Raw genomic sequence first — 14062 nt, 5'->3', positions numbered from 1 at the left:
GGACTCAAATACGTCCTTGCAGCCACAGATTACTTCACCAAATGGGTTGAAGCAATACCACTCGTTCAAGTCAAGGAAGTCCACATCATCAACTTCATATGGACCATTATCATCACAAGATTTGGTCTACCCCACACCCTCGTCATGGATAACGGAACCCAATTTGCGGGCACGCAAGTCAAGGCTTTCCTACAAAAATGGCACATTACTCAAGCATTTTCTACACCTAGATACGCACAAAGCAATGCCCAAGTAGAGGCCACAAACAAATCCATCAAAGAAAATCTCTAAAAGAAGTTGGAGAGAAAGAAAATTCAATGGCCAGAACAACTCGAGAACATCTTATGGACATACAAAACAACAGCCCGAGCCAGTACCAACGTATCTCCTTTCGCACTTTGCTTCGAAATAGAAGCAGTCATACCATCATAACTTACAATCACAACCACACATTCTAACATCGTCTAATCAGGAGAAAATAACTACATCTTAGCCAAAGAAGTCGACCTCCTAGACGAGCAAAGATAAATAGTTGCAATATCCCTAGGTCGATACCACCAAACAATCCAACGATCTTACAACAAAAAGGTCGTCCCAAGATCTTTCCAAGCTGGCGACCTAATCCTCAAAAAAACCTTAGCACCAGCCAAGCTTGACCCAACTTGAGAAGGCTCATATATAGTTCACAAAGTCGTTGGAAATGGAGCTTACTGGATCAAAACTCAGCTCGGTGATATGCTTCCACGACCTTGGAATACAGCTTTACTCAAGCATTTTTACCAATAATTTGTCTCCAGATGTATCAATCAATATGAGTAAAATTCCATCAGCATTTCGCATATAAATGTTATCCTTGCATTACATGAGTACCACGCATCTTGCACTCGCTACCCGATCTGGGACATCAAAGTATCAGGCCGTGGCACCAACGCCAGGGATAAGCACAACCCAGCTATAATTACCACGCAGTGGTTAATTATCAATCAAATTCAATCCACGGTCCCCCAAAATGACCACAAATCAACTTAACACCAACGCCAGGGTTAAGAACGATTCAACTATAATTTCCACGTAAAGGCTAATTATCAGTCAAATACAATCCAAGGTACCCCAAAAAGACCATAAGTCAACTTGAGGCCTTTGAAAGGGTTAAGTTTGACTCAACTATAATTACCACTCAAAGGCTAATTATCAGTCAAAAATGTTCCCCCAAAAGGAACCACTTAATCAATACAAACACCTAAAGATACGAAGCAACCTAGGTGCCAACTATGCACTTCTATCAGGTCGTACACAAATACATATGACCTAAAAGCATTAGACGATCTAGCAAGGTACGACAGGTCGTCGAGTCTACTACTATGCAGCACAGGTCGTCAAATAATAAATCAAGAAGCAATGGAAGCAATCACATTTATACAAAATTCAAAGACAATCTCATTCAAAAGCAAGTAAGTAATTTAAATATTTTCACTTAATACAATTTCGGTTAGACACTGGAGGCCCCCAGGTTATCCTGGGAAAACGACCTTAGCATCCCCATAAAAAATAGAAGTATTAGTATCAACAACAAAAGAGAATATTGTTCAAACACTTCATCTATCATCAAAACAAATTACAAGAATAACAAGATCAATTGACACAAGGAAGATTCTCTACATTCAAGGGGTCCAGTTGGCAGCCCTCTTCACCAACAGAGCTACTAACCGAATCACCACTTGCATTTAGCACTTCTGTGGCAGCATCTTCAGTGGGCTGAGCAGCAGGAGCAGCACCCAGGTCGGTTGGTAGATCAGATCGTCTACTAGCATTTGCAACAGTACTTTCCATAGTTACTGTTGCAACCCCACTTTTAACAAACCTTTTGAGGGTTTTGTACTTACGTTCTAGTGTAATATAATCATCCACCAGAACGTAGACATCCCCACTCTCTACCAGATCAACCAGGTCATTGTATTCATTCTGAGAGCTCGTTCAGCAACGGCCTGCGATTGTTTGCTCTAAGCAACCCAATGCGCTACCTCCACCCTTGAAGCATCAAGAGACGGCTGCAACAAAGCCACTTTCCTAGCCAGATCCCTGACCTAAGCCCTCAGCCCCACCACTTCAACCCGTTCAACCTCTTGCACAGCCAGCAGCTTGTCATAAGCCTCCTTCGCAACCTCCAACTCTTTCTTGTACAAGTCGGAGATAGTTGTCATCTCCCTCAGCTTCCTATATATGGCCAGAACCTGACAAAAAAACAAAATAAGTCAAAAGAGCAACAACTCAAAGCACAAAACAAAAGTCAAATTGGAAGGACACTTACAAAGCACATCGAGCGATCCATATCTTTCAAGTTCGCCTCCAGGTCCTTCCCAGTCTCCAGCTGGTGCCTATCTCCATCCAGGGAAATACTTTCCAGCAGCTCATTCGCAACTAGTGAAGACTTGAAGCTACACTCCATATTCTTCACTAGTCGCATCAACCCACTCACGGGGTCGTAGTAGGTGACCGTTCTATCTAGAATGTCAGAATCATCACTCTTATCACTGGGGGTCGCACTCCCCAACCCCTTACACTTTTGAGTTGCTGGCTCAGTCTCACTAACCTTCTTCTTGCCCCGGGCATCAACCACACCCACATCAACAGCCAGCTCCTTCAAGTTCATCTTCTTCAAAGGAGCCCGACCTGATAAAGAACGAGCTTCCACCACAACAGGTTGTTCCTTAGACCCAGTTCGGGTCCTCTTAGCCCCCTCAGGCTCAACCACCTCAGATCACTTCTTCAGCTGAGGCCTACAAAAGGGAGCGGGAGCATCACCACCTCCCCTAGCACTCCCACCTCCATGACCAGTCCTATCACCTTTTCCCACCTCAACTCGTCTAGACACAGGACGGTTACCAGAGCCTCCTCCAACAGTTCTAACTCCAGAAACAAGTGCTCTCCTTTGGTCCTCTCTCTCCATCTCAATATCCGAGCTAGAATCAGAGATATCAAGTACTAGCTTTTGAGCCCTCTTTTTATGCTCAGCTTTCTTCCTATTGATTTTTGCACATCTTCGTCTCTTGAAGTAGTGTGCAACCTCCTCCAACAAAGATGATTTTTCTTCCCAACTCAGCCTCACAAACTCTTCAATAGCCCCCGTAGAAGTACGACCACGAATTACGACCTCTACAAAATAAACAAATGTCAAAACATAATCATATCAACTCGTAACCAAAACAAATGACCCACGCAAACAAATGACCTACACAAGTAAACGACCTACACAAACAAACAACCTACACAAGTAAACGACACATGAAAACAACCCACACAGATAATGACCTACCATCAGTTCTCACACAACGATTCTCCAATTCACATTGAGAAGGACAATAACTCCCCACAATCAACAGAGGCCTACACCACCATTCCTCCTTACTCACACCAACTATCATCGTTGATTTACCCCGCATCACTTGGAAACCAAAGTTCATAGCAAAAGAAATTTTCACAATAAAGTGCTCCAGCACGTCAAACAAACAAATATTATAACCCCTCTGTCTCAACAGATCTAGAACATACAATATCCTCCAACTATTACCCACAAATTGCAAAGGTGCCTTCCCACAAAAGTTTAGAACGTCCAAGGTCAAACATGAGAATGGCAACCTCAACCCTGCCTTCAGTTGGTCATACGTAATTACAACCCCACCATCTCGAGGCACATAATCTGAACCAAAAACGTTCTTCTCACCACTCAGGTCATATATTATCAAGTCGGGGCTATCAATCCCAAACTCCCTTCTCAAGTCCCCAAAGTTATCAAACACCGACTTAGACACCGCCTCCTCAATCATCGTCTTCAGTGAAGAGGACGATGGCGCATCACCTCCACTATGTGCCCTAACGCCATCATCTCCATCACTTACAGTTCTCTCTCTCCACTTATCCAACTCTACTTCCCCACTCAAACTATCACTAGTAATCAACATTACAAAAGCAAAAGAAACAAAAAATCAAAATTTTGAAGTTCAAAAGAGACGCACCTGAAGACGAAAGGTTGGAAAGGTTTTTTGTTTTTCTTTTGCTCTGCTTTTTCTTCCTTTGTTGATAGAATGAATAAATGAAAAACCTTCACACGCAAAAACCCTTCAGCTGCACAAATCTCGAAAACAGACAAAACATTTTGCGTTCCCCAAAATGTAATCATAACCTCGCCCACAAACCGCCGCGATTTTGGGTCCATGGATCAGATACAACAGTTTCCACACATTTTCCCAACCGTTCAAACAAAACCAGCTGTGCGACATGTGTTAAAAGCTTTATTTTATTTTTTCTTTTCACACGACAGCTGTCCAAAAAAATAAATAAAATAAAGGGGGCTGTGTAAGTACCCTCCGTTCTCAAACATATCACTACAGCACACGTGTCCACAATCCAGGTCATATCTGCACAACTCGTACCACACAACCATGACATACCAACGACCCAGACTTAGGTCGTCCCAAACATTAGATACAACTATATATGGAAGCAAATGATCTACCGTGATTCTAAAGCTCAGTCAAACACTAATTAAGGAGACATTTACTTTGTAATATCAAAAGTAATGATGAATCATCAAGATAATACAAAATATGGATCTACACTTGACAACGGCCTGGAGCAAATAAGGAAAGTTAACTCAAACATGTATAAGTAGAGAGAGATGAACTACGTAAGGCTTTATTCAAGTTTATCCAAGGAACTTGATACATAGACAACTCTTATCTAAAAAAAGAGTGCAATCATTCTCTACCAAACTCAACATCAGGTCGTAGACACAAAATCCACACCTCTACAACCATACATACACTTTATGCTACTCCATTTCTGCACTTAATCATCTACTCATCTTTGGATTTATGATGAACCACCGAAAGGCTCCAACGGTTTAACCAACCAAAGGAATGTAATTGACCATTTGATCAGGGCACCAAGCCACGTGTTGTTATTCCATTCATGACTTTCAGTGTTCATAGAAAAATAAAATAAAAATAATAATGGAATGCTTACGTAGTAATAGTTATGTCATCAAATTTTAGTGTTAAATACTCAATTCTGCAACTTGATTGGCAATACACAAACACGCCACCTCAAGGTTTTAGTGAGTATCTAAATAATGCGCTTCCCTAAAGTAATGATAGGTACGTATTTTGAAATTCCGACAGATCTAAAAATCGGAATTCCAAAACATTTCAAAAAATATTTTTTTTATTTTTATTATTATTTCAATTGAATAGTTTGTACGGATCTATTTTTTAAATCTATTAATGTGATTCACTATTTGAATAATATTGGTTTGCATTAAAATACACATGAGCACATATCTTGGTGTAAATCAATAGTTACTATTAGTAGGTGAGTTAAATAGGTCGTGTATAAAACCGAAATACTCGATAGAAGTTGGAGATTCCGTTTGAAATCACAACTTCTGGTTTTCCCAGTTTGGAATATACTGTTTGTAGATATTGGATATAAATCAATGATTATGAATTAGCAGGGTCGAATTGGTAGCGAAAAAAGAAAGTATATAATTGGTGGAGCAGTCAACTTATTTATCTGCCCATTTTAATCCTAATAAAAGGCAGTTTCGTAGTGTGGGCAAGTGGGTATTATGTAATTTGCTAAAAAAAAAAAAGGCGGGGAACGTAACTGTTTGGGCTTTCCTATAAAGACTCGAAATAAGTTAGTTTTTGGTTTCTACCAAGGAGTATCCAATAATAAGCAACTTATATCTAGCTTCTCATACTTCCACACAAGTTATCTTCAAGAGCAAGTAAGTGTTCATTTGATACTTTTGAGGTTTTAGTATTGAACTTGTTTGAAGAAACCCCTCACTGATTCTGTCATGTTTTTGTTTCTTTCATTTGCAGATAGCTTTTTAACTTGTGTTAAAACAAGGAAAACTTCATATTGTCATGTTTGAAGTTTACTATAAACTTGAATGAAATAAGGTAAACTTATTAACTTGTTCTTGTTCAGAAGTTTATTTGGAGACATGAGGAAACTTTTTGTTTTACCATTTTGTGTTTTTCTAGGGAGTAAGCTGGAAACTAGATGACAATCACGGCGTTTTTTGAGACTGTAATGATGAAGAAAAAGCTGTGTATGGTGTTAGGGTGTGTCAAAGAAACAAGTGTGGACTTATTGTCATATGCTCTCGCACGATTTTTCTGCATAGTTATGATGATTCCGTCGTAATTGATTTGAGATTTTTGAGTCATGGATTCTCAGAACCAGGACCTTATTGATTATATGGAACCTTTATTTGATATAGAGCTGTACGATTCTCCTGTATTCGTTCCAGAAATTGGTGATGTTCAATCACCTGGTTTTGATGTAGATGATTATAGTGTGCTCTCTGGCACTCAAGGAAGAAACATATTGCCTTCTAAAAGTAGTAGGGAGGAGGAAAGTGATATGACATACAAGCGACTGAAACTGGGATCCCCAACTCAGCAGGTATGTGTACTACTGTTGGGGATTTTGCTTTGTATTTTGAGTGGTGATTTTTCTGTTTTTTAGCTTCTTCAAGAAAGATTCATAAGTGGGGTTTTTTAGCATAATCTCTTAAACATGTAGAGGCAGTTTGTGAATTGTGACCCCATATGTGATTCCAAAATGAAAAGTTCATCATTTCCATGGCACAAAGTTAGCAATATAATATGCCACAAAATGGACTTTACTCTGTGTAGATCTTTTTTATTTGAAAGTGTCTTTTGCTTCATATATATATATTTATTTTATTTTTTTTTTTTTTTTCAAGTTAAAGATTCTAACCAAGACTTCATCCAATCAGTGCTTTTATGATAGTGTACCAGAGAGTTCAAGTCCATTGGGATTGAGATTAAAGAAAACTCCATCCTTCTTGGATCTTGTCGAATCCAAACTCTCTCATTCAAACACTTCATTTTCAATGCTTAGTAGACCAAAGAGCGACAGTGCTGTAGTCAGTGTTCCACAAAGCAATGGGAAAGCAAAAGCTTCTAACTTTTCTGCTTCGCTCTTGCGAATTGGCTCATGGGAGGTATTCATACCAATTCACTGATCTATGTATTTACTTTCAAAATAAGTAGGTGAAATGACTTTCCATACCACCATAATTTCTTTAAGAGAATAATCTGATGACAAGAAATCGAGAAGATTTTTTTTGAGAACATAGCCACTTTATGCATGTAGGACTCATAAATATTCCTTATAGGCCCTCCTAGTATAAAACTCGGTATTTTAGAGATGTGGGAGAATCATGCTATATTTTGTTTATACAAGTCTTTTGGTAAGTCTTTATTTGTGTTTCTAGAAGGCCTCACTATGAAATCCTGAAATGATCGGGTCGAAACTCCATCAAACTTTATGGTGCTATGATGTTTTGACGGGTCACCTATCATAGTGTTGTTTCATGTTAATTTAGTGGACTTTTTTACAAAAAATACTTCTTCAAAATACGTGTATCCCTTGTCATGCACTCTTGTTCATACATGTCATACCAAGCTGCAAAGTTTTGTAAATATTTATGCTATTAATATTGGAAAGAGGAAGGCATGGCTGTGATTGGTTCTGCTACTTTCCATTATCAGAGATTTTCATGTTAGTGTTGTCCCTCAATTCAGCTGACAAGGACACTGGTATACAATAAAGATATGGTTTCCCATGTCCTGGATGCTTCAAATCCTTGCACTGGGAAGGTCCTTCAAAATTATCCAAAAATTTGTCTTAAAGTAAGTAAACAAGTATAAGCATAAAAGTCTATCGACTTATCTAGGTTTGATTTTACTTGAAGTGTGAAGGAAGAACAGTATATCACAATTTCAATTCTGAAAGAAGCCCCAATATGACTTGCCAGTTGCCACCTGATTTCCTGCTCTTAGTTGGAGTTGGAAATTTTCTTTCATTTGGTTCCAGTACAAGTTGGAAGGTCTCTAGAAATGAACTTCTTTACCATTATAGATAATGTTTTCTCTTTTCTTCTTGCAGTTACTATCTAGATACGATGGTCAGTTGGTAGCGAAGTGTTATTTTGCAAAACGGAAGCTTGTATGGGAAGTATTGGATGATGGGTTGAAGAGAAAAATAGAAGTGCAGTGGTCTGATATAACTGCCCTTAAAGCAACTTATGTAAACAATGCTCCAGATACACTTGAAATTGAGGCAATAATACTAAACTCAATTTCTATTCTTTTATGGATCATTGACTTCGGAGCTTCAGCACTTATTTGCTGTGTTGCATGGGTACTGGACGGAGTGTCTGGTTTGGACACGGGTACGACGATTTGGACACGGCGAGATCTGAGAATTAGGGTCTGTTTTGCTTGTGTCCGGGTGTCCGTGTCCGTATCCGTACCAGTGTCCGCAGGACACGGGTACGAGATACAGAGGAAATTAGGGCGTACCCATGCAACAGAGCTTATAAACAATTTGTCAAAAAAAATCATTTTATGGTTTTTTCATTCTGCTGCCTACTAATGGTCACTGTAACTCTTCCCGACAATCTGCAGTTGCTTAGGAGGCCTCTTTTCTCCAGGGAAACCAATCCGCAACCTAGAAAGCATACTCTATGGAAAGCTACTTCTGATTTTACTGACGGGCAGGCATCAATTGTTCGGTAATCATCATCATGCACGGTTCTTTCTCCCCACTATCTGGGAATGATATTATTCAGCCACTTAGCATGAAGGTACCCTTTGGAAGGACAAAGCTTTTGTGGATTCCAACAAAGGATATTCCATGTTTTGTATTTTCAGGACACATGAATCCTCAAAAGGTCATCCTCTTCGTGCTACCTCCATGAAGGGGTAGCTCCGTAGATTCCTCCACTCGACTACCTGTTGGGGCTACTCCTTAGGCTCATTCTGATTTTGATTCTTCTTTAAGTGTTTCTAAGTCATTCATGTCAAATTGTTACCTCTTGATGGATATGTTTTATTGCCTGGTAAAAATCTTGTCTAAAGGATGCTGACTGCTGAGGAAATCTGAGCACGAATGTTCTCATCTAGGGGTCTATTAATGTCAGATTAATTAGTTGATCAAATCAACTGAGTCATCATACAGGAAACGTTTGTAATCAGCTGTACTTGAAAGCTCAATAGCACATAAGGATCATGAAACTGATCGTAATCCTGATTCCTCACTATGACGATGACTGGAGTTTTTCACACTGAAAAACTTTGTCTCCATTTTGACCACCTGATTATTTTTCTCATTATTCACATACCATAGACATGTTCTCCGATTACTATTTTTCATTTTTTCTTTTATCTTTTTGTTGACAGGAGACACTTTCTGCAGTTCCCTCAAGGAACTCTGCAAAAGCACTATGAGAAACTTCTGCAATTGGACAATGGACTCTTTCTGCTCAGCAAGAACCCTTACCCCTTACTGGATTCTGCATATTTCTACCCAGACGACTTAGAAAGACAAAATTCAGATAACTACTTATCTGGGCTGATGGGACAAGGTTCAATAAGATTTGAGGAGCTGTTGGAGTCAGGGCCCAGTGATGAATATTTGGAGCTACTTCGTTGCTTCACCCTCTCCAGAACAAGTATCCATCCTAGACGTTTTAGTCTAGATCAGACTGTTGCTTCTTCAGAAACATTTTTGTCTACATTAGGTATCCTCTCTTCCAGTGATTCATTGCCAATACCATCACTGATTTTAGCAATCCGTGAGTTGGAAGTTTAATTTAACCGATGAGTTAGGAAACAGAAAACACCAAAATATAATAAGTTGTGGGCAATCAGACACAATCCAGAACACTTCACAAAAATATTGCTTCCACAGTCAACTGACTATCAGGAATCCACTTATTATGTTCTTGTTGCAAGAAATACATCGAAAGTAAACATTTAGCTTGTTTAGCACAATCAGATTTTGACCTGATAGTAAACATTTTTCATGTGATTGGGCGTCTCTCTCTAGTTTTGCAGAAATGCTATATAGATTTTCTTCCCCTCTTCTTGTTCATCTGATTTTACATACCTGGATTTCTGCTGACTCGATCTGCAATTATTTTGCATTTTGCAAATAGGATCTGTTGGACCCAAATCTACACCCTCTGACCTCCTATGTATGAGGTCTCAAGCATGTAAAGTTAGACCCGAATCTTTGTAACACAGATGAATAGTAGTCGGTCGTCGAGCATTTGACTGCTCCGCCTCCTGCTTCGTGGACGTTTGTCCGCCAAGTATTTGACTGCTATGCAGTGTAGTTTCGCTCCTCGACTTTTTATACTTTTCTGCTTCGGAGCCTCAAGACATGCCACCTCATTGGTCACAGATATGGCTACTACATGATCCCAATTAAAAAGGTTTTTTCTCTGGAAAAATCCAACTATACGTGAAGCAACTGACCAATATTCCTTGAAAAGCTGAGTTGTCAAGGAAAGAACAGAAAGTGAATTACTTAAGTAGGATCCTAATATTCCACCACGGTTCCAAAGTTTGATGTCCTCGTCGGCCCACTCTTTCAACACTAACCCAATGGTAGCCCTTTCTTCTTTTATGGCGGCTCCACTAACGACTTGGCACCTCTTCTTTTTTTGGCACCAAGCATTTTAATTCAACGACAAGGTCTCCCCTACCAGGGTTTGAACCTTGGATGTGGTGTTGGCTCCAATACCAAATGTTAAGCAACTTAACAATATTCCTTGAAAACCCAAGTTGTCATGGAATGGAAAGCGGATTAATTAAGCAGGATCCTAACACTACAAGACTTGGTCATCTTGACCTCGCATCTTTGTTGCTGCTTGACATCTTTTGTTGATATGATGCTACTTTTTTTTCTTTTATCTCAAAATTTTAAACTTGAGGAAAAGCATCCTATGAGTCTATTACTTCTATTTATTTGGAGGGGCCTAATCATCTCCAGTAGATATAGGCTCCCTTCAAAAATCATGGTGGCATCTTGTAATTTTGTATGGCTTGCTATGAAGTATTTCTTTTCCATATATGCAGTAACTATGATCTATTTTAGTGGCATGATTCTACGAGATACATCTAACATCTTTTATATAAATCAGAAAATTACAATTCCTTTGATATTATTTTGTAGGAGGCAGTGCATGTTCTCTGGATGATGAAACATCAGTTTCAATGGAAAATATATCTCCCAGTGAATTTGTGTCATTACCGCCGCCATCAATGCCTACATTCAACAAATCGAACTTGGGTGGAAGCTGTTACAGTGTGGAGAAAGGTGAAGTAAGAACAAATCTGTGGCGGAACAATCATAATGCAAGTGGTCAAGGGAATCCCAATTCCAACTTTAAAGTGAACTCAGTTTTAGATTTGAAACCAAATTGCTGGGTTTCACAAATTCAGACCAACCAGACCTTGGCTGATTCATCTGAAGACAACGGTTACAGAAGTTCCCTAGATGATTATTTAAGTGCATTTTCTTATTTGGGAAAGGTGAATGACAATTTAGAGGAATATGGAGCAGTTTTTGTTGTAGAGGATGATGACGCAACATTGACTAGGGAATAGGGATGGAGAGGGGTTGTAATCTAATGTCTTAAAGAATCAATGATGTAATATTGCTTTCTTGGGAATTTTTAATCCTATTTGGTTTTCCTGAATTGACATAAACAGTTGTCATTTTCTACCTTTTTAAGTCTTTAACAAACACAAGAAAAGAAAACAACATTTATCCCAGTCAGTCAGGGCTAATGTGAAAATATCATCCGATATATCGATATATTCAAAGCAAGTGCCACCAACAACAACACTAGAAAAAACACAACTTTCTCTAATGGCAACCGTCGCACAACTCCGTTACACCCCACTACCCAACCCTTCAAAACTAACCCCCCCTCGTATCCTTCCATCAAATCAATCGTATTTCAACACCCCATCACCTAAAAACCTCACTATAACCCGATCCTCAAGCCCCAGCATAGATATAAAACTGTCCAACGATGGGGGTGATAATAATAATAATAATAATAATAATGGAAAAGGTCTAGGTGGTAATAGTAGTAATGATGGTGAAAAAAATGCAATGGGTATAATAGGAATAATTTTAGCTGGTTGGAAATCAAGAGTATTAGCAGATCCACAATTTCCATTTAAAGTATTAATGGAAGAATTAGTTGGTGTTACTGCTTGTCTAATTGGTGACATGGCATCTAGGCCTAATTTCGGTTTAAATGAATTGGATTTTGTTTTTTCAACATTAGTTGTTGGTTCAATTATGAATTTTGTTTTGATGTATTTGCTAGCACCTACTATGGCTGCTTCTTCTTCTAATTTGCCTGCTATTTTCGCCTCCTGTCCTACTAGTCATATGTTTGAGCCTGGGGCATTTGGCCCGGTTCATAGGTTTGGTACTTTTGTTTATAAGGGTCTTGTGTTTGCTTGTGTTGGATTTGCTGCCGGTTTAGTTGGGACTGCCATTTCTAATGCCTTGATTGTGTTGAGGAAGAAAATGGATCCTAATTTTCAGACACCTAATAAGCCACCGCCTACTATTTTGAATGCACTTACTTGGTCTGCTCATATGGGTTTCAGTAGTAATTTTAGGTACCAGACTTTGAATGGTGTTGAGTTTGTTCTTGCCAAAGGCCTTCCGCCTGCCGTGTTTAAAGGCTTGGTTGTCATTTTGAGGTGTTTCAATAATGTGCTTGGTGGGGTTTCGTTTGTTACGTTGGCCAGGTTAACGGGGTCACAGAAGGCTCTTGACAGTGGGAAAACGGATTCTGAAGAGAAGGAAAAGTTGGTAAACTAGTGCGATACTGTGGCACTCGCATTTTGCTTGTAAGTCAGTGATTTTTTTTTTTTTTTTTAAATTTGATCAATCTTGTCTTGAAACAGTTCAGATGAAGAAAGGACTAATTATGTTATTATAGTTTATGAACAAGAGCTGGTAGTTCTGTTTTGATGAATAAATTGGTCTTTTTTCTTATGAGAATAAATGGAAATATAATAGATCTTTTCATAGAATTTGATACGCTTTAGTTACACTGCTATTCTGATGCATGAGAGCATATATGAACCAAATTGATGCATACCCAATATCTTAAACCTGTAGACCATATTGATTAAACCCTGAATTTTGGGTGATCCATCATGTATCACATTATGGTAGAATATAGGTTTGAGCGTCATTAGAATTTATAGCTAATGTCATTGAAATTAATTTGTATGAGTGATTTGAAGTATTGCCAATGTATACCTCGTATTGCAGCGAAATATGGAGGAATCAGCCTTGTATGATAGATACGACAGTGTAAGAACCGGATGATGAGTTGGTCCTTAATAGACGTAGAAACAACATATTGCATTTAGCACTTATAAACTCAATGCTGTCTGGTGCAGCAACTGAAAGTAAAGTGGGATGACGTGCAGTTCATTAGACATCAGTAATATTAGTTTTTGCTTTGAATTGGGATTGGCATGTTGTCAGTGGTTTTTTCTCTTTGATTTTGTATCTCACACCGGTTTGATCATTCTCTGTTTTGAACTTGAACATCTCTTAATCGTCATCTAGACAGTGATTAGCAGAAGTAGTAAGTTTCGTGTTTCTTAGAACCTCAATTCTGGTGTGCGATGTCTCTTCATTCTGACTGAAATCAAAGAGAGAAGCACTTAGGATTTTAGCAGACCAATGGAGCACAGACGTCGTAGAGTAAGTGCTTCTAAAATAGATGAAAACGGAATTGAACCAAGTGTTGCCATCCTAAAAAACTGAGAAGTGGATGAAAGATATAGAAATGCAAAGCTGCATACAAACTTCTTGCCATAGTGATATTTGCTACTGCCTTAGTGCCTTCAGCTGATGATCACAAAAGTGAAAAGGAATTCCTCTATGCTGTTAAATGCTGAAGTAGAATAATTTTAGCCCTACCCTGGAAATTGATGAATGGTCGTGCCCTGCATGACGCCAATATCTGGTTCCTTCTGATGGTTTTACTAGCTAGCTTGCATACTGTTTTCCGCTATACAAATCAATTCTCAAAATAATTCACTCCTACATCTACCTTGTCATTTTCCGTTTTCTTCAGGCTGTCATTGTTTTTGTCTTGCTGCTGTCGGCAGCAGCATCAGGTGTTGTGAAC

The 14062-nt window shown here is 38.9% G+C and overlaps 2 protein-coding genes across 3 annotated transcripts; both read left to right on the top strand.

The window, feature by feature from the left end:
* Positions 1 to 5454: 5454 nt before the first annotated feature.
* Positions 5455 to 11612, top strand: LOC147523700 (uncharacterized). Of its 2 annotated transcripts, XM_086599380.1 has the most exons (8): positions 5458 to 5785; positions 5883 to 5963; positions 6048 to 6471; positions 6809 to 7036; positions 7984 to 8157; positions 8505 to 8611; positions 9279 to 9619; positions 11059 to 11612. In XM_086599380.1, exons 3-8 carry the CDS (start codon positions 6232 to 6234, stop codon positions 11490 to 11492), a joined length of 1524 nt encoding a protein of 507 aa, XP_086455506.1. In that variant the 5' UTR covers positions 5458 to 5785; positions 5883 to 5963; positions 6048 to 6231; the 3' UTR covers positions 11493 to 11612. The 2 variants fall into 2 exon arrangements, with proteins under 2 accessions (XP_086455508.1, XP_086455506.1); XM_086599382.1 differs by lacking the exon at positions 6809 to 7036 and having other exon boundaries at positions 5455 to 5785.
* A 57-nt stretch (positions 11613 to 11669) lies between these two features.
* LOC147523699 (protein RETICULATA-RELATED 3, chloroplastic-like) lies at positions 11670 to 13510 on the top strand. The gene is made up of 2 exons (XM_086599386.1): positions 11670 to 12761; positions 13192 to 13510. The coding sequence occupies exon 1, from the start codon at positions 11758 to 11760 to the stop codon at positions 12730 to 12732; it is 975 nt and encodes a 324-aa protein (XP_086455512.1). The 5' UTR covers positions 11670 to 11757; the 3' UTR covers positions 12733 to 12761; positions 13192 to 13510.
* The last annotated feature ends 552 nt before the right edge of the window (positions 13511 to 14062 follow it).

Source organism: Coptis chinensis, chromosome 1 (assembly GCF_015680905.1).
Source record: "Coptis chinensis isolate HL-2020 chromosome 1, ASM1568090v1, whole genome shotgun sequence".
Classification (NCBI taxonomy): domain Eukaryota; kingdom Viridiplantae; phylum Streptophyta; class Magnoliopsida; order Ranunculales; family Ranunculaceae; genus Coptis; species Coptis chinensis.
The sequence above is the reverse complement of the archived record's forward strand: the minus strand, read 5'-3'. Positions and strand labels throughout refer to the sequence as shown.